This window comes from Oncorhynchus keta, chromosome 2 (assembly GCF_023373465.1).
Source record: "Oncorhynchus keta strain PuntledgeMale-10-30-2019 chromosome 2, Oket_V2, whole genome shotgun sequence".
Classification (NCBI taxonomy): Eukaryota; Metazoa; Chordata; class Actinopteri; order Salmoniformes; family Salmonidae; genus Oncorhynchus; species Oncorhynchus keta.
This window is the reverse complement of record NC_068422.1, coordinates 32339337-32364950: the sequence shown is the minus strand read 5'-3', so window position 1 is coordinate 32364950 and position 25614 is coordinate 32339337. Positions and strand designations below refer to the sequence as shown.

Sequence of the window (25614 nt, the reverse complement as noted above, 5' to 3'; positions counted from 1 at the left end):
GCAAGTCAGTTAAGAACAAATTATTTTCAATGACAGCCTAGGAACAGTGGGTTAACTGCCTGTTCAGGGGCAGAACAACAGATTTGTACCTTGTCAGCTTGAACTTGCAACCTTCCGGTTACTAGTCCAACGCTCTAACCACTAGGCTACCCTGCCGCCCCATGTTGACGTTGAGACTGGTATTTTGCGAGTACTATTTCATGAAACTGCCAGTTGAGGACTTGTGAGGCGTCTGTTTCTCAAACTAGACACTCTAAATTACTTGTCCTCTTTCTCAGTTGTGCACCGGGGCCTCCCACTCCTCTTTCTATTCTGGTTAGAGATAGTTTGCGCTGTTCTGTGAAGGGAGTAGTACACAGCGTTGTATGAGATCTTCAGTTTCTTGTCAATTTCTCGCATGGAATAGCCTTCATTTCTCAGAACAAGAATACACTGACAAGTTTCAGAAGAAGACAAAAAATATAGCTTTCCTTTCAAAAACAAGGAAATGTCTAAGCGACCCAAAACTTTTGAACGGTAGTGTACATCTCAAAAGACTGAAATATAACAAAGGCATTTGACATAGAAATACCAGATTTTCTTAAATTAAAAAAACATCATATTTATTAATTATGAAATATATTAATAACGTTCCACCCATAAGGCCACTAGAGGGCACTCAGTCATTCAACTACAGGAAAGGGCTACCTCACTCTCTGGACAGATGGCCATCCAGCTCTCCCCCACCCCACCCTTCAAACACACAGCTCAGCTTAACACAGTGGCAATTTCAGTTCACTGTGCACAAAAAAATACCCACTATCAGCTGCGTCATCACTGTACCCTGCCTGAGGCTTAAACATGCATAACGGTAATCACAACACACACACACACACACATTGTGTATGAGAAACACATGTTTGGTGATGTAAGAGGTCACTCCTGTGTTCTCAGACAAGTAAAATATGTAGGATACGCCTGTGAGAACTAGACTCCTATGCCTGCTCTCCCTAAAGTATGCACATGAACACCAGGACAGCCATTGCCCATCAACCATTTAACAGAAGTTTGGGAAACATGAACTGTTCCTAGGACAGGCAAGCCATTTCTACAGTAGATCTGGTCAGACATTTAGGTTTGTTTCAAATGAAATGTGTCTCTTTTCATTTGCTTCATCACTGTGGATGCCATTGGGAGAGACGATTATCTTGATCCACAGGGATCAAAAACCAAAATGGCTATATTCATATCAGACATGCTCTTTAATATCATGCCGTTTTACAGGTAATCCTGGAGGGGCGAACCAGGTGTTTGTGGTTTAGATGTTGAGTCTCTAGTATCTCAGTCATCAAATGGTTCAGTCCCCCACATCATAGCCGTGTCTAAATGACCACGAGGGAACTCTGTTTGTAATGTCGTGAGCATTGTACAAAAACAACATTAAATTCAGTATATTCCAGTATTTATAAGACACGCATAGCAGCCCGATACAATACAGTGCATTTATGAAATGTGGTCTAGTGGAAGGAGCTCTGAGGGGCTTGTCAGTAGGCCAGGAAGTAGAAGAGCAGCCCATTCTCATTTAGAATGTCTCAGAGGTCTGTATGAATCTAGAAAGGCCCTAACTGTGTTCATATTCAGAGGCCACATCCTGATGTGGTGCGAGCAGGGTCATGTGCAATGTTCTTGTACTATTTGCGTGCACACTCCCTGTACAGTAGTTGTTTTGTGCAGGGATGTTTCTCACCACCTCGCCTGTATACAGTATGTGACACCATTTTCAGAAAACCCCCAGAGGGTTTGGATGCTGAGGAAACTGAGAGGCTGTGTAAAAAGAAGTGCTTGATGTTCTTTGCTCTATAAATACAGAGTGTCGTGTTCTCAAAACAACTTTTACAATCCCTCCTCTCAGAGCTGTTCAGGCTGTCCGTGCAGGAAAGAAGGCCTTCATGTTTTGGATACTTCACCCCTCCTTGGCTACATATGCATGAGGTCTCTAGCAGTTTTCACACTCTGATCCGTTTCCAAATTCCACGTCCCGAGCTAAGTTAGAGAAGCACATCAGGACTGGAGGGACTGAGGAGGAACAAATGCAAATAGAGTAGATAAGGGGGGGATGAAGCAACGAATACAGATTGTAATATCCGTTTCGTTTTGGCTATTTACATCACAGAGATTATATGGTGCTCCTCAGAGCTTACAACAACTTCTAGAAATGCAGATAAGAAATGGAGGGAAGGGGATAAGGGAATGGAGAGAGGGGGGCGAGGGAATGGAGAGAGGAAGGGTGAGGGGAAAGTAACAAGCAGACCGGCTATCTAGATTCATTAATTAAGATACTGTGCGTTCCCCCTCACCAGGATGCTCTCTGATTAACATTGTGTCCATATCTTTATGATTCCCATATTCTTGTCAAAAAGGAATTTGATTTCTGTGGGAATGATGTTATAATTAGTACAGCTACTATAGAGATGTATAACTACTTGAATCTTCCCTTCTGAGTTCAGTGTTCCGAGTTCAACGGCTTGTACAATGTTTGATAAATTCAGTGCACGTGACACCAGCAAGTGCTGCTTGACAAATAAATGAACTAAATGAATGCACTCAGCATGTTTGGAGTGAGATGAGATTCAGGAAAAAAAAATCTAATTAGGAAAGTCTTGAAAAGGCAAGTTTAAACGACCAGAGGCCTAGAATCCCCCATATCAGAAGTTTCCTTTGAAAGATCATAATATTATTATCCCTCGCTAAGTGCACAATGTACTGCAGATTCACTAGAGGAAAAGGAAACACATTTACTGGTTCTGTAGCAATTATTTATTTTCAAACTATACCACTTTAAAAATATGAGCAATAGGTTTTTGGTGAAACCAACCGTTTGATCACCAAGGTAGAGTCAAGAAAGAAAGAGAAAAATTGAGAGAAAATGAAGAGATTAGATAAAAGGAAGTGTAAAAAAGTGAAAAAGTAAAGTGTGTAAAGAGTATAGGCCAACATGGGCCAAGCAGGAGGCAATCGCCTCAAATATATGTCCACTCGTAAACCTCACATTTTCCTACAGTTGAAGTCGGAAGTTTACATACACTTAGGCTGGAGTCATTAAAACTTGTTTTTCAACAACTCCACCAATATCTTGTTAACAAACTATAGTTTTGGCAAGTCGGTTAGGGCATCTACTTTGTGCATGACACAAGTAATTTTTCCAACAATTGTTTACAGACAGATTATTTCACTTATAATTCACTGTATCACAATTCCAGTGGGTCAGAAGTACACATACACTAAGTTGACTGTTCCTGTAAATAGCTTGCAAAATTCCAGAAAGGTATGTCATGGCTTTAGAAGCTTGATAGGCTAATTGACATCATTTGAGTAAGTTGGAGGTGTACCTGTGGATGTATTTCAAGGCCTACCTTCAAACTCAGTGCATCATGGGAAAATCAATAGAAATCAGCTAAGACCTCAGAAAAAAATTGCCGACCTCCACAAGTCTGGTTCATCCTTGGGAACAATTTCCAAACGCCTGAAGGTACCACATTCATCTGAACAAACAATAGTTTGCAAGTATAAACACCATGGGACCACGCAGCCATCATACCGCTCAGGAAGGAGACGTGTTCTGTCTCCTAGAGGTGAACGTACTTTGGTGCGAAAAGTGCAAATCAATCCCAGAACAACAGCAAAGGACCTTGTGAAGATGCTGGAGGAAACAGGTACAAAAGTATCTATATCCACATTTAAACGAGTCCAATATCGACATAACCTGAAAGGCCGCTCAGTAAGGAGGAAGCCACTGCTCTAAAACCGCCATAAAAAAGCCAGAATACGGTTTGCAACTGCACATGGGGACAAAGATCATACTTTTTGGAGAAATGTCCTCTGGTCTCATGAAACAAAAATAGAACTGTTTGGCCATAATGACCATTGTTATGTTTGGAGGAAAAAGGGGGAGGCTTGCAGGCCGAAGAACACCATCCCAACCATGAAGCACGGGGGTGGCAGCATCATGTTGTGGGGGGGTACTTTGCTGCAGGAAGGACTGGTGCACTTCACAAAATAAATGGCACCATGAGGTAGGAAAATTGTGTGGTTATATTGAAGCAACATCTCAAGACATCAGTCATGGTCGCAAATGGGTCTTCCAAACGACAATGACCCCAAGCATACTTCCAAAGTTGTGGCAAAATGGCTTGAATACAACAAAGTCAACGTATTGGAGTGGCCATCACAAAGCCCTGACCTCAATCCTATAGAAAATGTGTGTGGGCAGAACTGAAAAAGCGTGTGCGAGCAAGGAGGCCTACAAACCTGACTCAGTTACACCAGCTCTGTCAGGAGGAATGGGCCAAAATTCACCCAACTTATTGTGAGAGGCTTCTGTAGCTCAGTTGGTAGAGCATGGCGCTTGTAACGCCAGGGTAGTGGGTTCGATTCCCGGGACCACCCATACGTAGAATGTATGCACACATGACTGTAAGTCGCTTTGGATAAAAGCGTCTGCTAAATGGCATATATTATTATTATTACCCAAATGTTTGACACAAGGTAAACAATTTAAAGGCAATTCTACCAAATACTAATTGAGTGCATGTAAACTTCTGACCCAGTGGGAATGTGATGAAAGAAATAAAAGCTGAAATAAATCATTCTCTATACTGTTATTCTGACATTTCACATTCTTAAAATAAAGTGGTGATCCTAACTGACCTAAAACAGGGGATTTTTACTAGGATGAAATGTCAGGAATTGTGAAAAACTGAGTTTAAATGTATTTGGCTAAGGTGTATGTGAACTTCCAACTTCAACTGTATAAGAGGACAGAGAATAAAATAACAAAAGTGCTTCATTGCCAGATGTGCAAAACTGGCAGAGACATTTTTTTTGTCCTGCATTCAAAACAATACATACACTTCATTTGACCTCTTTATCAGGCTGTAAGAGTATGAGCTTGCATTTTTTAAATTTAGGATGCCACCGAGTGCTCGTAGCCTGAATTTTGTTTTTGGCAGCATCTCGGTTGAAACTATGTTTGTTTGTGGAAATAATTCATGTAAGGTATAGCTGCAAGTTGTAAGATCTGTTTGCAGCATCCAGCCTGTGGGACAGTCAGACAGTCACACTCAGGGAAACAGACTAGAGGGCTGCAGTGCCATAAAAAGCACAGATATCAAAATCAATAGACAAAACAAAGCAAGCCGTTTCCACTCTGATAACTCACATATTTTACTGATTACAATAGAACCACTCTAACGTCAAGCACAGTCAATGTAAGGATGAACCACATGTTGTTTTTCATGCATCTGTCTGTCTCTCATTGATTGGCACTTAAGCTTTTATGAACCTCACACAGCATCTGTGCAGTTCCAACTTCCCTATTTGCCACTGATAATGAACTTGTTGTAATCCACTAAACTATTTGATTCACCCTAATGAATCAGATGCTCTCGGAAATCCCAGAACAAAAATATTGCATTATTGCGTCAGATGATGTTACGTTCGTCTGTCCAATAGAGATTCCCCCCAGACAGGAAGTGTACACTTGCCATTTCTGACATTAAAATCTGGAGATTTACAAAACAAACAAAAAAACTTTAATACAGACAGTGTGGACATAAAATCAGCCAGGGCAAATGTAAGGACAAACCATTTTTGTTTGAGAGCATAAACAAACTCAATGGTTTGAATGGGATGAAATGACCAGCTTTCGTCTGGATATAGATGGTGGCACTTCATTAAATCAATGTGCTGCCTAGAATCCCTCTTCAGCGCCCCACACTCAGGTTAGATTCAGTATCCCTTTCTCACATGAATTGGCATTACCCTCCACAAACAGTACTAGTCCCACATAAAACTGGACCAGTGACCCCTAAATCCTAAAAGATTGAGGTAAAGAGCATCCTCTGCTGAAAATGGATTACATTTAAATTAGATTAAGATTACTCAATTTAGTTGTCCTTAGATAATAAATGGTTGGTATTTAGAAATATGACAGTAATTACAGTTATTTCACAGTAGTTTCAAGGTAAATAATGCAAATAGGCCTAAGTAACATTACAGCACTAAAATAGTTCCACAATTTTTTTTATTCAAAACAATGTATTTAGTGCAGCAAATACCTTAATTCATTGTAACCACATCATCTGCCTGGGCCGTTTAATTTTAAATATCAAATGTGCTGTCATTTGCATCCTGATGATAGACATGCAGGTTTTAACCCAATCCAAATCTATTCAACAATATCTGACAAGTGTGACCCAGTCATGTCTACCCTTCCTTTTAAATAGAGAGTCCAGAGGATGATGACAAATGGTCCAAGTGTGAAAGTTGCTGGATGATGTAAAGGTGCTGATTCCCTCAACTCCTCACATTAGGCCAATACAGCCCATCAATCAAGGCCTGTACTAAAGGAAAAATCTGCAGACCCTCCCCTAAGCCAACTCTACACTCAGGGATGGTTGATCAATGTTCATAATCAAATAAGCCTACATATTCACTATTTCCAATCACGTTGACCAGTTTTAAGAGGCTTTCACACTCAATCTGCCAGCAATAAGTAATGTGTTCATTATCAATCACAGCACTTTACGTGTGAGTAGGAATTTACTATTTTCCACTCAATCTATACAGGTAGTCAGCCATGAACCACGGGACACACTCTTTTCACACCCTTTCGCCCAGTGGTCGGTGTTATACGCCACGGTGGGCGTAGATTTCAGCACGCATTCGAGTACACAAAGTGTTGAGAACGAGACGAGGACTTGCTCATGTCCAGATCATGGAATCTACTCAACACACCGCTAAGCCATAGAGTACAGGTTGGCTAAACCTAACTACAGTAATGGATGTTACTGTTTCACCAGAGAGCCACAAAGAAGAAGTAAACAAATGTAATCACTGAATTCATCTTATGTTTGCTATTTCATACTGCCACAGAATAGAAAGAAGCTAAACAAATGATTGTGTATTTAAATTTCGCATTGTTTAAAGTTGATATCATTCACGCAGAGTAATGAGACTGGGTGTGTAAGTATGCCTCCAGGATAATATGGTAAAGTTGGTCTCATGTATAGGCCCTTGAGCAAATAACTAAGACCAAGGACACCGATTGGATTAATCGTTTTTTAAAGGTCCAATGCAGCCGTTTTTTTTTATTTATCTCAATATCAAATCCTTTCTGGGTAACAATTAAGTACCTTTTGTCAAAAATACCTGATGGTTCAGAACCTACAAGGGAAACATGGGAAACAGAGCTAAAAGGAAGAAATTGAGGAGAACCACTGGTTATAGATATGAAAATGCTCATACCTGCTCTTACAACCAAAGACATACAATACTGCAATTTAAGATAATTCATAGGACTTACTACACTCCTACCAGAATGCATGTAATGCACACAGAAATGTCACATCTCGTTGGGAGATGCAAAAAGCACAAAGGAACCCTATTACATATGACGTGGTCCTGTGACAAATTGACCCCATTTTGGGATAATGTATGTGCGATTTCTTCATTGTGTCTAGGAACCTCTAATCACCCATCTCCACGATTATGCCTTTTGGGAAATATACAGTGCCGTCAGAAAGTAATCATACCCATTGACTTATTCCACATTTCGTTGTGTTACAGCCTGAATTCAAAATTGATTATATATTATATTTTCTCACCCATCTACACGCAATACCCCATTACAACGAAGTGAAAATATGTTTTTAGAAATTGTAACAAATGTCTTGAAAATACAGCCGTGAGTCTTTCGGGGTACGTTTCTAAGAGCTTTGAACACTTTGATTGTACAATATTTACAGATTATTATTTTTTTAATTATTCAAGCTGTCATGTTGGTTGCTGATCATTGCTACACAGCCATTTTCAAGTCCTGCCATGGATTTTCAAGCCGATTTAAGTCGAAGCCGTTATTATGCCACTCAGGAAAATGTAATGTCTTGGTAAACAACTCCAGTGCATATTTGGCCATGTTTTAGGTTATTGTCCTGCTGAAAGGTTAATTTGTCTCCCAGTGTTGTAACGTCGTTCTTCGTTTGTCAAAAGAGAGTCGGACCGAAATGCAGCGTGGTGGTTACTCATGACTTTAATGAAAAGGTGACACATGAAATAATATACAAATACGAAAACAACAAACAGAACGTGACACCTAATTACAGCCTATCTGGTGAAACTACACAGAGACAGGAACAATCACCCACGAAATACAAAGCGAAACCCAGGCTACCTAAATACGGTTCCCAATCAGAGACAACGAGAATCACCTGACTCTGATTGAGAACCGCCTCAGGCAGCCGAGCCTATGCAACACCCCTACTCAGCCGTAATCCCAATAATTACAAAAACCCCACTACGAACCACAACATATAAACCCATGTCACACCCTGGCCTGACCAAACATATAACGAAAACACAACATACAATGACCAAGGCGTGACAAGTGTCTGTTGGAAAGCAGACTGAACCAGATTTTCCTCTAGGACTTTGCCTGTGCTTAGCTCTGTTCTGTTTTTTTATCCCCCCAAAAAACTCCCTAGTCCCTGCCATGACAAGCATACCCATAACATGATGCAGCCACCAACATGCTTGAAAATATGAAGAGTGGTACTCAGTGATGTGCTGTGTTGGATTTTCCCCTAACATAAAGCTTTGTATTCAGAACATAAAGTTAATTTCTTTGACACATTGTTTGCAGTTTTACTGTATTTAGTACATTGTTGAAAACGGGATGCATGTTTGGGAATATTTGAATTCTGTACAGGCTTCCTTCTCTTCACTCTGTCATTTAGGTTAGTTTTGTAGAATAACTACAATGTTGTTGAACCATTCTCAGTGTTTCCTATGACAGCCATTAAACTCTGTTTTAAAAGTCACCATTGACCTCACTGTGAAATTCCTAAGAGGTTTCCTTCCTCTCTGGCAACTGATTTAAGAAGGACACCTGTATCTTTATAGGGACTGGGTGTATAAATACACCATCCAAAGTGTAATTAATAACTCCAAAGTGTAATTAATACTGAAAGGGATATTCAGTGTATGTTTTTGTTCTACCAATAGGTGCCCTTCTTTGTGAGATATTGGAAAAACCTCCCCAGTCTTTGTGGTTGAATCGGTGATTGAAATTCAATGCTCGACTGAGGGACCTGACAGATATTTAATGTGTGGGGTACACAGGTGAGGTAGTCATTCAAAAATCATGTTAAACACTATTATTATACAACAACATTTGTAAAACGTCAACGGGTGTGAATACTTTCTGAAGGCACTATAGATATTGATGATCAATATCAGAGAACGTTTTGTAATCTACCGTAGGTCTAATTGCTGCAACAACAAAAAATGTATAGCCATCAATTGGGGCGACAGGTAGGTTAGAGCGTTTGGCCAGTAACCGAAAGGTTGCTAGATTGAATCCTCGAGCTGACATGGTAAAACAAAAAAATCTGCCCCTGAACAAGGCAGTTAACCTACTGTTCCCCGGTAAGCTGTCATTGTAAATAAGAATTTGTTCTGAACTGACCAAAATAATTTGTTCACTACATGACCAAAAGTATGTGGACACCTGCTCACCGAACATCTCATTCGAAAATCATGAACATTAATATGGAGTTGGTCTCTCATTTGCTGCTATAACAACCTCCACTCTTCTGGGAAGGCTTTCCACAAGATGTTGTAACATTGCTGCAGAGACTTGCTTCCATTCAGCCACAAGAGCATTAGTGAGGTCGGGCACTGATGTTGGGCGATTAGGCCTGGCTCGCAGTCGGCATTCCAATTCTTCCCAAAGAGGTTCAATGGGGTTGAGATCAGGGCTCTGTGCAGGCCAGTCAAGTTCTTCCAAACCGAACTCGACATGCTGAAACAGGAAAGGGACTTTCCAAAACTGTTGCCACAAAGTTAGAAGCACAGAATCGTCTAGAATGTCATTGTATGCTGTAGCGTTAAGATTTCCCTTCATTGGAACTAAGGGGCCTAGCCCGAACTATGAAAAACAGACCCATACCATTAATCCTCCTCCACCAAATTTTACAGTTGCCACTATGCATTCAGGCAGATAGAGTTCTCCTGGCATCCACCAAACTCAGATTTGTACGTCGGACATCCAGATGGTGAAGCATGATTCATCACTCCAGAGAACACGTTTCCACTGCTCCAGAGTCCCAATGGCAGCGAGCTTTACAACACTCCAGCAAACGCTTGGCATTGCACATGGTGATCTTACACGGAACCCAAACCGGCTGTGAGCGTGCGCCATCGTGCATAAATGTATTTTGTTCCCCCACACCAAACGCGATCACAACACGCAGGTTAAAATATCAAAACAAACTTTGAGCCAATTATATTCATTTGGGGACAGGTTCGAAAAGCATTAAACATTTATGGCAATTTAGCTAGCAAGCTTGCACTTGCTATCAAATTTGTCCTATTTAGCTAGCTTGCTGTTGCTAGCTAATTTGTCCTGGGATATAAACATTGAGTAGTTATTTTACCTGAAATGCACAAGGTCCTGTACTCCACCAATTAATCCACACATAAAACGGTCAACCGACTCGTTTCTAGTCCTCTCTCCTCCTTCCTAGCTTTTTCTTCTCTTGACTTTATATTGTGATTGGCAACTTTCATAAATTAGGTGCATTACCGCCACCGACCTATTTCTTCTTTCAGTCACTCACGTGGATATAACCAATGAGGAGATGACAAGTGGGTACCTGCTTCTATAAACCAATGAGGAGATGGGAGAGGCAGGACTTGCAGCGCAATCTGCGTCACAAATAGAACTGACTTCTATTTAAGCCCTTGGCAACGCAGACGCTCGTTGGTTTGCAGTGTGGGTGCAATAATTGAATAATATAGATTTCTACATTTATTTTTGCAACGCTCGCGCTCGCACACATGACACGATTGGTGTAGTCAGCCTGTTAGACTTGTGTGCTGCTAATCGGCAATGGAAACCCATTTCATGAAGCTCCCGACGAAGAGTTATTGTGCTGACCTTGCTTCCAGAGGCAGTTTGGAACTCGGTAGTGAGTGTTGCAACCAAGGACAGACGATTTTTACGCTTTACGTATTTTTAAACAACTCACACACTAAAAGGGCATTATCGTTATTTTCATAATTTCACAGTATTATTCCAACCTCATAGTGTGGAAATATAAAAACACAGGAAAATCTAGCTTGACTGCACCGGGCCTTTAACGTCTCTTGGGTAGGGGGCAGTATTTTGTCATCCGGATGAAAGCTTGCCCAAAGTAAACTGCCTGTTACTCAGGCACAGAAGCGAGGATATGTCTAAAGTTTCTAAAACTGTTAAAATAATGTCTGTGAGTATAACAGAACTGATTTGGCAGGCGAAACCCCGATGACAAACCATCCAGGGGGGAAATTATTTGAGGTCATAGGATTTTCCAATAGTTTTCTATGGGATACGCTTATTATTAGGAACCTGGTTGCAGTTCCAATGGCTTCCACTAGATGTCAACAGTCTTTAGAAAATGTTCTATGTTTTTCTTTTGAGAAATTAAGAAGTAATCCTATTCATTGTAAGTGTCACTCCAAGTGGACTCTACTGTTTTGGTGAGCGTGAACAGGAGCACGCTCCACGGTGTTTTTATCCGGTATTAGAAACAGTTTATTCCGTCTTAACTTGTATCGATTATTTATGTTTTAGGGTACCTGAGGTTGGATTAAGAACATTGTTTGAAATGTTTAGACTACGTTTACAGGTAACTTATTAGATACTTTGTAGGCATGTTGGGCGAGTTGGATTTCTGAATCAAACGCTCCAAATAAATTGACATTTTTGGGACATAAAGAAGGACATAATCGAACAAAAGGACCATTTGTGATGTTTCTGGGACATTTTGGAGTGTCAACAGAAGAAGATGAACTAGATTCAATCTAGTCATGATCAGTTTATATGTTTGATTCAGGTAAATTTAGTAGATTGGCTTAATATGGCATTGATGTTGTTGGTTGGCTAGCAAGCAAAACTTGGCATTACACATTGTTCACTTTTGAGAAAATTGGTCCAGCCAATTGGTAGCTAACTATTGTTAGTTCAAATGACGAAAAGTATGTACTAATATGAAAGTGCAACTGTAAACTATAAATGCATAAAACCCACCATAGCTTAATTTATGAATGAGGACCCAGGGGGAGGGTTCTCGGTTGAACCTGGATGCGCTTCGGACTGTCTTTGCACTTTGAAACCCAAACCCACTGTTAGGTATAGCACCGCACACTGAGCAAAATGAACTATGGTTAGTGGCAACCCAATTATGTTGACCGGATGTGTGTTGAAAGGAGTCGGTGTATTGAAAGCAAATCAGCAAATTGGGCAGATTTGTTGCCAATCTAGACCATTTTGTGTGGCTGATTGTGCTGCACAATGAGTCGATAAGCTGGCGACCAGTGCACCGGTGTTGTATCGACGTGCCTGCTGACCTGAGGTGGTTCCTACTGGGCGACTATCACAGCTGTGTCGCTGGCGGGAGCTGACGTGGCAAGTTTCCCTCCCATAATTTTATTAAAAGTAGGATAGCAACCTACACAAGAAATAACTAATATTGATAACCATCTACATGTCACCTTGATACATGCATAGGCCTACAATCTACTACTGCATAGGCCTACAATCTACTACTGCATGTGGAGGGCATGAATGGCAACAACACCGAGATAGTGTCCTTCAGCAACAGCGTAGGTAGTAGCTACCTAGTGGCTAATATCAGGGTGACATTCACGTATAAGAACACGTATACAACGCATGAAGCAACAGTACACCATCAGTACTTTTAATAAAAAATAAAAACACTTGTCAGTTTTACAACTGAACATTTACCATTATTTGTGTAAAACTGACAGTGAAATATAACTCCGACTCATCCTCTGGCTTCAAAACAGAAGTCCAAACTTTCGCGGTACATTAGTTGCATGGTAAGAAACAAAAAAAAACACTACTTTATCAAAATCGTCTACCCTTTAGCAGAGCGCTTGACACACCCACTCCTTTCCACAGACCCACTACTTTCATTTCGACACACCCACTCACCCATACTCCGTTCGTCATACTGAGCGGCAGCTACCCCCTTCTCGACAAAATGATGTGGGGTCTAAATACTTGCCTTGCCAAAAGCCCCACTGCAAGCCCAACGTCATGATCGATAAAATGGATGTCTACAGAAATTGAGAATTTTTCCAGACTACAGAACTAGACTTGGCAGATCATTCTAAGTGGACTATTATGGTGGACTCAGAGATAGAACTGCATTGAGCACCAGAGTCAATGCAGTGCTGTTTAGTGATGCCACTGCAGAACCGTATCAGTAGCTTAGCTTAACTCAGTATCAGTAGTATCAGTACCTTGTGACCTAGCTTATGAGCATATTGCACTTGACGTCTGTATCGCTGTCCATTCAGCATTCTGACACCAAATATGGATATGGCCATGTCATTATGAATACTGACTATTTATATTTGATGACTAATTAATATCACATTATAAAACACAAGGCATAAAAAAGAAGAGATCAGACCTTGATGAAACATCCAGTCAAGCAAAAACATTACCACAACATGATTAAACCTCTAATCATATGTGGTTTGAAACAAGACATGGATCCTACCTCAGATGGGCTCTCGGAAAAAGAGAGATGGGGGAGTGTTAAGTCGTTTGCATATTAGGTTCGGTTTTCTCCTTGCTGAACTTGGCTCGGGCAAAGTGAACATCTGTGCCTCACATACACCCTTAAAAATGCACTTAAAAAATGTCTCTCGAGACATTGTAGCCAGTATACACTTCCTCAAAATAGTATGAATTAATCTAAGATAACTCTAGAAATTGTCATAAATTTTGACGTTTTTGCCGAGGAAGTCTTGTTTGATGTTTGGTGCTGTATTTCTCAAGAAAAATGTGCATGAAATCATCTCTCGTTGAATGACAAGAGACACTACATTGAATAATCTGTTGATCACCGACGAAGGGGCATAGACTTCGTCTAGAGTTAAGTGCAAAAGTAGACGAAAAATCCCTTGCCGAAGACCAAAACGTGACAATGTCATCATAATATATGCACAAACTGATTTGGATAGAAAGCATGTGGATGCCAAAATGTACACAGGTTTACCAAAAATCCAGAAACTCCCAAGAGATTCCATACATTGAAACTTGTTTGGGGGAGTTTGCCCTCTCCTCCTCCTCTCTCTCCCTTTAGTGCTGTACTGAAACGGCTGCAAAAAAACGGGGCCTGGATTTAGGCCTAGCTCCGTTGCCAGCGAAATCATGATTCAGAAGTTCAAAAAAGTGTGGACAAATTCCTTATTTTATTGGAAGCGCCTGGCAGAATGAGTTATTTTTGTCAAAAGTACTATCAGTTTTGGTTCAGTTAATGTGTACTTTTTCACCTAAAACATTTTTATATCATTATTTTATGTCGTTGACTGCCACAGCAGAGATGGGTAGCAACCACATATGTGCGCCCTTGTGGGGGAGACCCTGCTACATGAAATATGTATATGCCCTTTTATGGAGCTTTGGGGGTGGGGGGAGAAGACGCTGGTGAGAAACTTGACAGAGTTAGGCATATCGCAGGTAAAGTTAGTTACGCAAAGTTGAAAAAGAGATGGCAGCAAGAGCAAGCTGGTGTTCGGTCCCTGGCTGCACTTTGCACAGGAAATCAAGGGAAGAAGGCACCAAATTTGACTGTTCTCCGATAAAAGATACAGAGAGATGCAGAAGATGGTTAGTAGCAATTTGAAATAGTAAATACTCCTGCAGCCAACCTTGCATCACTGCGCGTGTAGCATGCATATGAACGAGATATGGACTGTGTCCCAATCGACAAGGATAAAAATTGTCCTGTCCCAATCCCAAGGTACCTTAAAATGCTGCCTTCTAAGGTGCCTTCTTTCGGGCGATTATGAAGGCAGCATCCCATGTATCCTTCGCTAGGAAGGCTATCCCATAACACCTTGCAAAATAATGACGGACCGAAGTCCCCGCTTGGGAGAAAAATAATGAGGAGAACTTTGCGAAATGTAACTATAAAGTTATTTATTCACCAAATGATGTTAAAATGTTCAACAAATTACTTTCATATGTTGTTTATCAGCCCATTGCCAAACTACCTCGCTAGCTAACACGTTGGACGTGATCGCTAGCTAACGTTAGTAGGCGAACTATCGTCCTGCTTATTGGCTGCTTAGAGATGAACAACTAAACAAACAAGGCCTAATCGTAGATTCAGCAATGTGTAAATTGCAATGTGTTTTTATATCATGAAGTAATGAACTTGCTAGCCAGCTGAAGACATGTAGCAAATATTTTTTCCCCATTTGTTTTAAAGGAAAGAAGTGGGAAACCTGATCACATTGCACTCCATTGCATTGGCTTGGCAGGAGAAAAGAGTTCTGCCCAACTCAATTTTTCAACAGACAGCTGTGTTCTGTTCATTCTAGGCTTGCTAGCCAGCCAAGTTATTTGTTTATTCTGTTGATGAGTCTGTTTAGCTAGCTTGCTAACTAGCTGCATGCAGTGTCTGTTTACTTAACTTTAGGTTTGGTGTTACTAGTTAAAATTAGAGGCTGAGTTATTTTACTCTTCTGTAAACAACTGAACAAGCCTAAAAATATGCAAAACAGTTAACAAAAAGATTGGACCAATAGCAGAGGTTAATTTCGCCCCCCTTGTCTCTGCTTGAAGGACATATCACCCTGACACCCTGCAGATGTAAAGAACTTGTTGGGAACCTCCCAGCCACTAGGATAGTCACCATATCCCAGGTTCTTATTATGGAGTGTGCAACATCACAGTGTTATATAGAAATAGATTCACCCATGTTATTGTTTATCGTGCAGATTTGTCAGGACATTGTAACTTATGAAGCTCATTCTTCTTATTCAGATGTGATTTTCTGTCCCAGGGGATTGCACTGTGTTATTTATTTTAAGTGTTTATATTTATTCAAAATGACAAGTGTTGAAGTTTGGGCATCTGGTGCCTGCAGTTCATCTGTCTAATCCCCTGCAAGGAGATTGAAATGCATTAATAATATTACAATGCTGTATTCATTTAATTGAATATGCATTAATAATATTACAATGCTGTATTCATTTCATTGAATATATACAGTCAAAAGTTTGGACACCTACTCATTCAAGTGTTTTTCTTTAGTTTAACTATTTTCAACATTGTAGAATAATAGTGAAGACATCAAAACTATGAAATAACACATACGGAATCATGTAGTAACCAAAAAAGTGATAAACAAATCAAAAAATATTTTATATTCGAGATTCTTCAAAGTAGCCACCCTTTGCCTTAATGACAGCTTTGCACTCTTGACATTCTCTCAACCAGCTTTGTGAGAGTCACCTGGAATGCATTTCAATTAACAGGTGTGCCTTGAAAGAGTAGAAACTGAAACACTGGAATGAGTAGGTGTGTCCAAACTTTTGACTGGTACTGTATATGTTTGATATGCATTTATATAATTATATTGGACATGTTATCCTTCATCACATGCCAGTATTTGTAGCCAATGCATTTAGCTTACATTAGGATGAAGTAGCCTAGACCGCCTTATCTAGTTAGACTGCATCATATCACCTTTCAATATCAGTTATCAACTAATATGAAACCATGTTATCCTGAACATCAGTGTAAGAGAGATAGACACTGTAACCTTACATTGCAGAATGGAATATCCCAAAAATCATGGTGTTAAATAAAACATAGGCTATAGAGTTTTGGGCTAATGTGAAAACATGGACCCACTAATGATCCCGCTCATTGAGGTTTACGATAAGCGATCATTCAATAACGTTTGGCTACTTACTCATTAGATAACTGTCCATTTGGCCCAGCTGGAACAGGGGTGCGTCTCCCATTCATTTTTGGAAAACAGATTTTTTTTCAGGACACCAGAGTTTGTTTGCAGCAAAATCCCAGTGGTCGCAAAAGCAAACTAACTCCTCCATTTTTGTAAGAATTGTAGTCACGTATTCAAATTCTCCACAGCACAAACATTCCTCCTTTGAGGAATTGGAGCGCAATTGCCACAACTGCATGACCAGTCGGTCTTGATCCTGGGGATGGGTTGCGTCTTAGGTGGCAAGAGCAGCAGCGGGCCATCTGAAGCTTAATTTGCCTCAATTCTTCCCCCGAATACTCAGGCTCAAATAAATAAGGTTTGATCTGTGCACCTCCAGTTGTTTTCTTCATCACTCATGAGTATGTCATAGTCAGACATATTTGTAGGTTGTTTGATTCATTTGTATAACTAACGTGTAACGCTGTCTTCACTTGTCCGCCAACGAAAATGTGCATCTTTGGATAAGTGCATAACGTGCAGTTTCTACATAGAAGGGATTCCCCTGAGAGCACACATGTGCAGTTGTTACCCATCTCCGCTGCTGTGGCAGTCAGCTTCATAAAATAATGATATAAAATCATCTCAAATGTTTTAGGTGAAAAAGTACACATTTCTTGACTGAAATAATTGAAGCAAGAATTAAGCGTCAGTATAGAGACAAAGTAGAGTCGCAATTCAGCGGCTCAGACACAAGACATATGTGGCAGGGTCTACAGTCAATCATGGATTACAAAAAGAAAACCAGCCCGGTCGTGGACAACGACGTCTTGCTCCCAGACAAACTAAACAACTTCTTTGCTTGCTTTGAGGACAATACAGTGCCACTGACACGGCCCGCTACCAAAACCTGCGGACTCTCATTCACCGCAGCCAATGTGAGTAAAACATTTAAACGTGTTAACAATAGCAAGGCTGCCGACCCAGACGGCATCCCTAGCCGCGTCCTCAGAGCATTCGTAGACCAGTTGGCTGGAGTGTTTACGGACATATTCAATCAATCCCTATCCCAGTCTGCTCTTCCCACATACTTCAAAAGGGCCACCATTGTTCCTGTTCCCAAGAAAGCTAAGATAACTGAGCTAAACGACTATTGCCCCATACCACTCACTTCAGTCATCATGAAGTGCTTTAAGAGACTAGTCAAGGATCATATCACCTCCACCCTACCTGACACTCTAGACCCACTCCAATTTGCTTACCGCCGAATAGGTCCACAGACGACACAATCACAATCACACTGCACACTGCCCTAACCCATCTGGACAAGAGGAATACCTATGCAAGAATGCTGTTCATCGATTACAGCTCAGCATTTAACACCAAAGTACCCTCCAAACTCGACCCTGGGTCTCGACCCCGCCCTGTGCAACTGGGTCCTGGACTTTCTGACAGGCCACCCCCAGGTGGTGAGGGTAGGTAACAACATCTCCACCCCTCTGATCCTCAACACTGGGGCCCCACAAGGATGCGTTCTCAGCCCTGTACTCCGTGTTCACCCATGACTGCATGGCCATGCACGCCTCCAACTCAGTCATCAAGTTTGCAGACGACACTACAGTGGTAGGCTTGATTACCAACAACGACGTGACGGCTACAGGGAGGAAGTGAGGGCCCTCGGAGTGTGGTGTCAGTAAAATAACCTCGCACTCAACAGCAACAAAACAAAGGAGATGATTGTGGACTTCAGGAAACTGCAGAGGGAGCACCCCCCATTCCACATCGACGGGACAGTAGTTGAGAAGGTGGAAAGTTTTAAGTTCCTCGGCGTACACATCACAGACAAACTGAAATGGTCCAGCCACACAGACAGCGTGGTGAAGAAGGCGCCTCTTCAACCTCAGGAGGCTAAAGAAATTTGGCTTGTCACCGAAAACACTCAAACTAACAGATCGAGAGCATCTTGTCGGGCTGTATCACCGCCTGGTACGGCAACTGCTCTGCCCACAACCGTAAGGCTCTCCAGAGGGTAGTGAGGTCTGCACAACGTATCACCGGGGGCAAACTACCTGCCCTCCAGGACACCTACACCACCGATATCACAGGAAGGCCAAAAAGATCATCAAGGACAACAACCATCCGAGCCACTGCCTGTTCACCCCGCTATCATCCAGAAGGCGAGGTCAGTACAGGTGCATCAAAGCTGGGGCCGAGAGACTGAAAAACAGCTACTATCTCAAGGCGATCAGACTGTTAAACAGCCATCACTAACATTGATTGGCTGCTGCCAACATACTGACTCAAATCTCTAGCCACTTTAATAATTAAAAATTGGATGCAATAAATGTATCACTAGACACTTTAAACAATGCTACTTAATATAATGTTTACATACCCTACATTACTCATCTCATATGTATATACTGTACTCTATACCATCTACTGCATCTTGCCTATGCCGCTCGTTCATCGCTCATCCATATATTTATATGTACATATTCTTATTTATTAATTTACACTTGTGTGTATAAGGTAGTTGTTGTGGAATTGTTCGATTTCTTGTTAGATATTACTGCACGGTCGGAACTAGAAGCACAAGCATTTCGCTACACTCACATTAACATCTGCTAACCATGTGTGTGTGACCAATAAAATTAGATTTGAAATCAGATAGTACTTTTGACAAAAGTAGCTCAATAAAACAGCGAATCTGCCCACACTTTCTGAATCATGAATTCACTGCCAGTGTAGCAGAGCTAGGCCTACATCCCACCCCTTACAGAACCAATCAGTCGATATCGTCGAGAACAATCATCAGAAATCACGCGATATGAATTAGACAGTGGGGCTGACCTACTAGTTGGTCAGAAGCTTCAAATCAACGTTCCATATCGTAATTTCCAAGTAGGCTGTAATGATATTTTTTATTGTGCTGTAACTGAAACTAGAAGAAGATCTTCTGATGTCCTTTCCCTCCGTCAAAGGTACGTAATGGATTTTCAAAAGTGTTTTAACCCCGGGATAGCACGCTAATATGACACATAGTAGGGAAGGGGTTTTTTGGAGTGCAATTCGATCTACAGTACATCTACACCATAACTATGAAACATTGATTTGAACTTTCTGACCAACCAACTAATTTCAATTGTATTGGGTGTACATCCGGCAACGTCATGAGTCACGTGACCCGTTTATCTTCAACCTAGCTTCAGGCGCCGCCCCACTGTCTGATTCATATCGGTTGATTTCTGATTATCGTTGACGGTTATAGACTGATTGCAATTGTATTGGGGTGTACATCCGGCAACGTAACCCGTTTTCTTGGCAGTTGTTTCAGTACAGCACTACAGGGAGAGAACAAACTCCACTGAACTAGTTTCAATGTGTGGAATCACTTGGGAGTTTCTGGACTTTGGGTAAACTTCTCCTTTAAATAGTGTGTCCCAGGAATCACCCTTAGTGGTGTGTGCAACACCTAGATGCATCCAGTTTTCAGGGATACAGTATCTTCAACCTAGCTTCCAGTTTCCCCTGAACTGGACGTGGGGACTGTGCTCAGGCATTTATTTAACGCCTGCTAAGTTAGGTTTGCCATGAAATGACAGCAATTGCAAGCCCTTAACCACAAGATCAAAAAAAACATGGCTTTATCTGTTGAGTCTACAGGTGACTGCTGCTAGGCCTATTTGATTGGGAAATCGATAAGATTCCCCTGAGATAATTATTTGGACAAAAACCACCCTTGCGGGAAATGTAAAGACTTTATATTGTGGCGTGGCCAGGGAGCAATAACAAAGGAATGCGCCGGGTTATGGGGTCATGGCTCTCGATATTGGTTGAAGATTTTGAAGCATCAGCGGCATACCAATAATTGTCTACTTCAGACCGAGGTTGTAATAATGTCAAGTTGAATTTGTCTTTGAACAAAGGTTACAAAGTAGTCTAGATACAACCAACCAATACTCCATTAGAATGTTACTTTGAAACATTATATTTGTGGATACTTACTTGAATCTTCCCTGACAGTGTTGACACAGGTCTCCAACCCATCCTTGGTCACAGACGCAAGTCCCATTGGTGCATTTCCCAGAGAAGCAATTTTTATCACAGGACTTGGAGACTGATGCTTCGGTGTAAAACACCAAGTACAGCATAAGAAATGCCGCAAAATATATTTGTATGTCCTGGGGTCTCGTATTTGAATATTTAGTCCATGTGCGTCGACTCATTCCTCGGCAGTCCCCACCCATTCTACTTTTTAGAAACAGGTAAATGTCTACTTTTCTGGTGAAGACTCCCTTATTCACACTTAAACAGCTGGAGTGACCAACTATACGTCACTTATTGGTAATACATCATTTGTAAACAAAGCATGGGCGTATGCATGGGATAGCCATAAAGCTTAATAATACATACACTCAACGTCCAAATAGGCTTATTTATAGGCTATAGAAACATAACTCTGAAATCTGAGCATATTGCTAGAGTCATCTCAGGCAACTACCGTTAGAGCATCATCGGACAACGAAGCCTGCAAATTTGCACTGACTTTAATGCACTCCTATTAAACTTTCTTGAACTAATGAATGCACACACCGTTATTCCCTCAGGCTAAGAAGCCATTTTAAAAAACCAAAGAAAATTGTTGTGTATAAGTTGTAGGCCTATTCTAAATGAAGTATTTTCCAAGCAATTTTCAAGTTCGCCATTCTAATGTTTCCAGAAAAACTGGAAGAAAAGAGTTTGTCACAGGATTGATGTTAGTTCTGGATTCCTATTTCCATTGCAAGAGTCGGTTTTGGATGTTGTTCGCTGCGGTGGAGAATGCAGCAACCCGGACAAATAGATCAAGTTGACCGTTCTCCGTTCCGCTTTTTCCCACGTCCAGGTTAGGCGCATTCACCGAAGATAACGAGTTATTTGCATTAAAATCATTTTAATCCTTGTCTGAGAGAGCGATATTCACCGATGAATAACAACACGAGTCCCCTACGTGAAGATGCTCGCACAGCTGGTTTTTCAACGGTGAAACTCCTGGACAAAGCTCCGAGCATGAGCAGTGCAAAATTACGCATTTAAAGAGACAGTAGCTACACCATTCAGCTGTATGGAGCGATAGTGTTCCTGACGTATACCTGGGAATTACAATACTAAAACAGCAAAAAACTGCTAATGTTGGGATGAATGTCAGCCATTTTGGTCAGGGAGTTGGTCAACCATGGTTTACCAGTGCTGTGATAAGATATTGTGTAAAATAATGTATTTGAAGAATTTATCAGCACAGTTTGATAGATAGATAGCCAGGCAGTTTTAGAGTAATGATTCCAAACATTTTTCAAATGAACTGACAATATGCCAACATTACATTTTAAGCTGCAATATGTAACTTTCTGGGTGAAGACTAATTTCACATAGAAATGTAAGCATTGAAAGCAAGTCCAAGAAGAGGTAGATTTGTTCTATGTGCGCTATTTCTATGCTTCCCGTTATTACATTTTGTTTTTGGATCTTTTACTTTCCGTTTTGTACACTAGCTTCAAACAGCTGAGAATACAATATTTCACAGTGATTTAGATGGTATAATGATTTTCTACACTATACTTGCTTGTTTTGTCACAAACTAAAATGAGAATTTAAGCAACTAGGAAATGGCGGGGTGATTTCTGCATAGTGTATCTTTAAAAAATGCAGTCAATTCACAGCTGGCTGAAATCTGTTGATGTGATAGGATTTAGACAGGTTGTAAATGCAACAATTACTTTTGTTGTATCATATAATAGAACTCACAGCTTTCCAAGAAAACAAAAATGTTGACATTTATGGTCTGTTTACATATATTTTAGAGGCTATATGCAGAAAATGTATTTAAAACCCGTATAAACTGTATTTATAATTATATGACACATTTTAGGTTGCCAATAATTCTATTGCAACATTTTTCATGTATCACATGTCTACAGGATTATGCCTATACTGCCATTCATTCTGATTAGACTGGTTTGGATTTCTTCCTGACCTTCATGGCTGCCATTTTCACCTCTATTCTGGAACTTTGTGGGTTTATGACATACCGCTATAGTGATTTAATAGGATCTCTATGGTCCCTATACAGAACCTTACCACAATCACATCACATAATTTTCCCATGGGCAATTTCAAACCATTGTGGCAGAAATGTTTTCCTGTCTTTGTTACTGACCTCAAGTTCCCTTGGCTCTGCTAATATATTTAATCTCAATTTGTTTTAAATGGCACACACTTGACTTGAGGCCAGGAAGATGATTGATTATAGATGCTGTTGAACAAGTACAATAACCTACCATGGATTCAGCCTTTTCTACTCGACCAAGAAAATAAGCTATCATTATAAAAATGTAACTGGTTTGCCATAAAATTGCCTAGGCCTACATGTGTTGAGTGAGTTTTATAATTATAAATGACATTTGTTGTTTTGGTTTCAATCGAATTGTCAAGAATCAATATACATTTTTCTTTTTAATTTTACTCGCGATGGGTCTATGCGACCCAATCAATATTTCTGCATTGACACCAGGGTGAGAAAAATTCTAAGCTGCATAATGGAATTTACTCAAGCAACAAGAATACAAAGCCAGCATAAATGGTTCACTGTGGTATTTGAATAATTTTTCAGAGTTGTAATGAGAATTCAGGTCTGACCTTGTTCATCATCACCTTCAGTAGCATTATCAGTCTAAATGGTCATCATCATTAGGCCCTGTCCTCCGTTTGCTATTCTGGGTGATATAATTAAGCTTACACATGCCAATGGTAAAAAGTCACTTATTGCTTTAGTAAAAAAAACATGAGTATTTGTTTCCATAAAATACAAAAGATTAAGATTCTCTTGGGAAATGTTGAAGAGGTCATGTTCAATTTTGTTTGGGGGGGATTACTTTCCACTAAGTGAATGTACTTTGGAGGAGAGGAATGTATCTCTGTTGCTAGAAACAGAGCAACACAGAGATAATTGCATTATATTGCATGTTTATTGTGTTTATGTTTATGTGGTCCTTCTGTGGCTCAGTTGGTAGAGCATGGCGCTTGTAACGCCAGGGTAGTGGGTTCGATTCCCGGGACCACCCATACGTAGAATGTATGCACACATGACTGTAAGTCGCTTTGGATAAAAGCGTCAGCTAAATGGCATATATTATTATTATTATTATTATTATTGCAGGCCCAGAAAAACATTAGAGAGAACATTAGAGAGAACTTTGAACTTTGAACTTTGAATTCAATTAATCCCAAAATGTTCCTCTTTGTCCAACAGCTGTGAGTGTGGCTGAAGTAGCATCGGGGAAAAGAGCCATCCTAGCTGGAAAGACCTTGAAGATATAGGCTAGTGGCAAAGCCCCATTGTAGATGCACCTACCCGAGGTATAACAAAACACAACAATGTTTTTCAAATCTATGATTTCTCTAATTTATTAAATGGATGGTGGTGTAAAAATGTTTTACTGCAAAAGTGGTTAAAGTGATAGATATTGTGACACACCCTCTAAACTCATGGGCCACATAAATGTATGTTACCCAACATTGCAAGCTCTGAAATAACTCAAAACAAGTAGTCAGTTGTTTGCCATACATACACAAACAATTAGTGTAAGGATATCTTAATTAACCTTGGAAATATAGACCTGTAAACATAGAAATACAATAGGCAGAAATATCAACTATGAATATTTATGATGAATTTAAGCTTTACTTTTGGTAGTTGAGGATTAGACAACTTTGTTCGCATTCAGTGCTGTATGGTCCTGCCTGACAAAAAATACATAGTTACATGTTTTTTAATGTTGTGGTTATTATAATTGTCTCCAAGGAAAAGAAGTGGGCTCAAACATTTAAATCAAAATTGTTAGTAACTGCCAGAAGGGAGGATTGATGGTGAATTAGGCTTATAAATGACAGTTTTGGGAGATTCAGGATGGCATTGACATTACATTGGAGATTTGCAATTCCTATGACATGTGAAGGCACATTAAGTTGATGGCATTTCTTGTCTAAGAGTCTCAGGTTGTGTTTGTTCATTGTGCGCTTGTCATTATGTGTGGTTGCATCCTCCCCATACACCATAATGTCACCAAGTCAACATACAGTATATTGCAGCTCCAGGGCTGACAGCCAGGATGGTGGACATGATTTTCTAGAAGAAGCAATGTGCCAGCACAACCCAAACAGCATAAGAGTGCACCGGAACATACCAATATGCATCACGAATGCACTGAGCCAGTGGAAGCTCATGTTAGATTCAGGCTGCCGTTTTGGATTAGCAATGAATCAAAGCTCACTTCAATTACATACAAATTGTCTTGATTATAGGTCATAAGTACAGTACACAAATCTGAATAATTGTCTCTCATTTAAAACATGTAGAGCGGTTATACAGGTGATTAAACCACAATTGAATGGTATTGTGGCAGCCATATTGGATTGTGGACATCATTATGGATGCCCCCTAACGTAATTGCAAGAGTAGGGGCTGAACATATAAAATCCACAGAGGAACCTTTGACTGGAAAAAAGTACAGTTTTCCGTGTCTGAGTATAGCCTCAACATAAAAATAAAATAAAAAAAACACGTGTAACTGTTTGTTTTACTGGCAGGACCATCCAGCACTGAAAGAGAGCAAATTTTAATTGGAAAGTTATCTATTAATCAGCTACTAAAAAGGTAAGCTTACATTCATCATAAATATTCCTAGATGATATTTCCGCCTATTGTATCTTTGTGTTTACATGTCTGTATTTCCTAGAATGGTGATGAAAAGACAATGGTTTTGTATAAAATTACACAGTGGAC

General features: G+C 40.4%; 1 protein-coding gene across 3 annotated transcripts in view; it reads right to left on the bottom strand.

The window, feature by feature from the left end:
- LOC118399482 (attractin-like protein 1) overlaps positions 1-21841 on the bottom strand; it is a 340601-nt gene extending 318760 nt beyond the window's left edge. For all 3 annotated transcript variants that reach the window (XM_035795604.2, XM_035795612.2, XM_035795619.2), the window contains exon 1: positions 20799-21841. In XM_035795604.2, the coding sequence (XP_035651497.1) occupies positions 20799-21040 (242 nt within the window). In that variant the 5' untranslated portion in view covers positions 21041-21841. The remainder of the gene's footprint in view (positions 1-20798) is intronic.
- Between the last annotated feature and the right edge of the window lie 3773 nt (positions 21842-25614).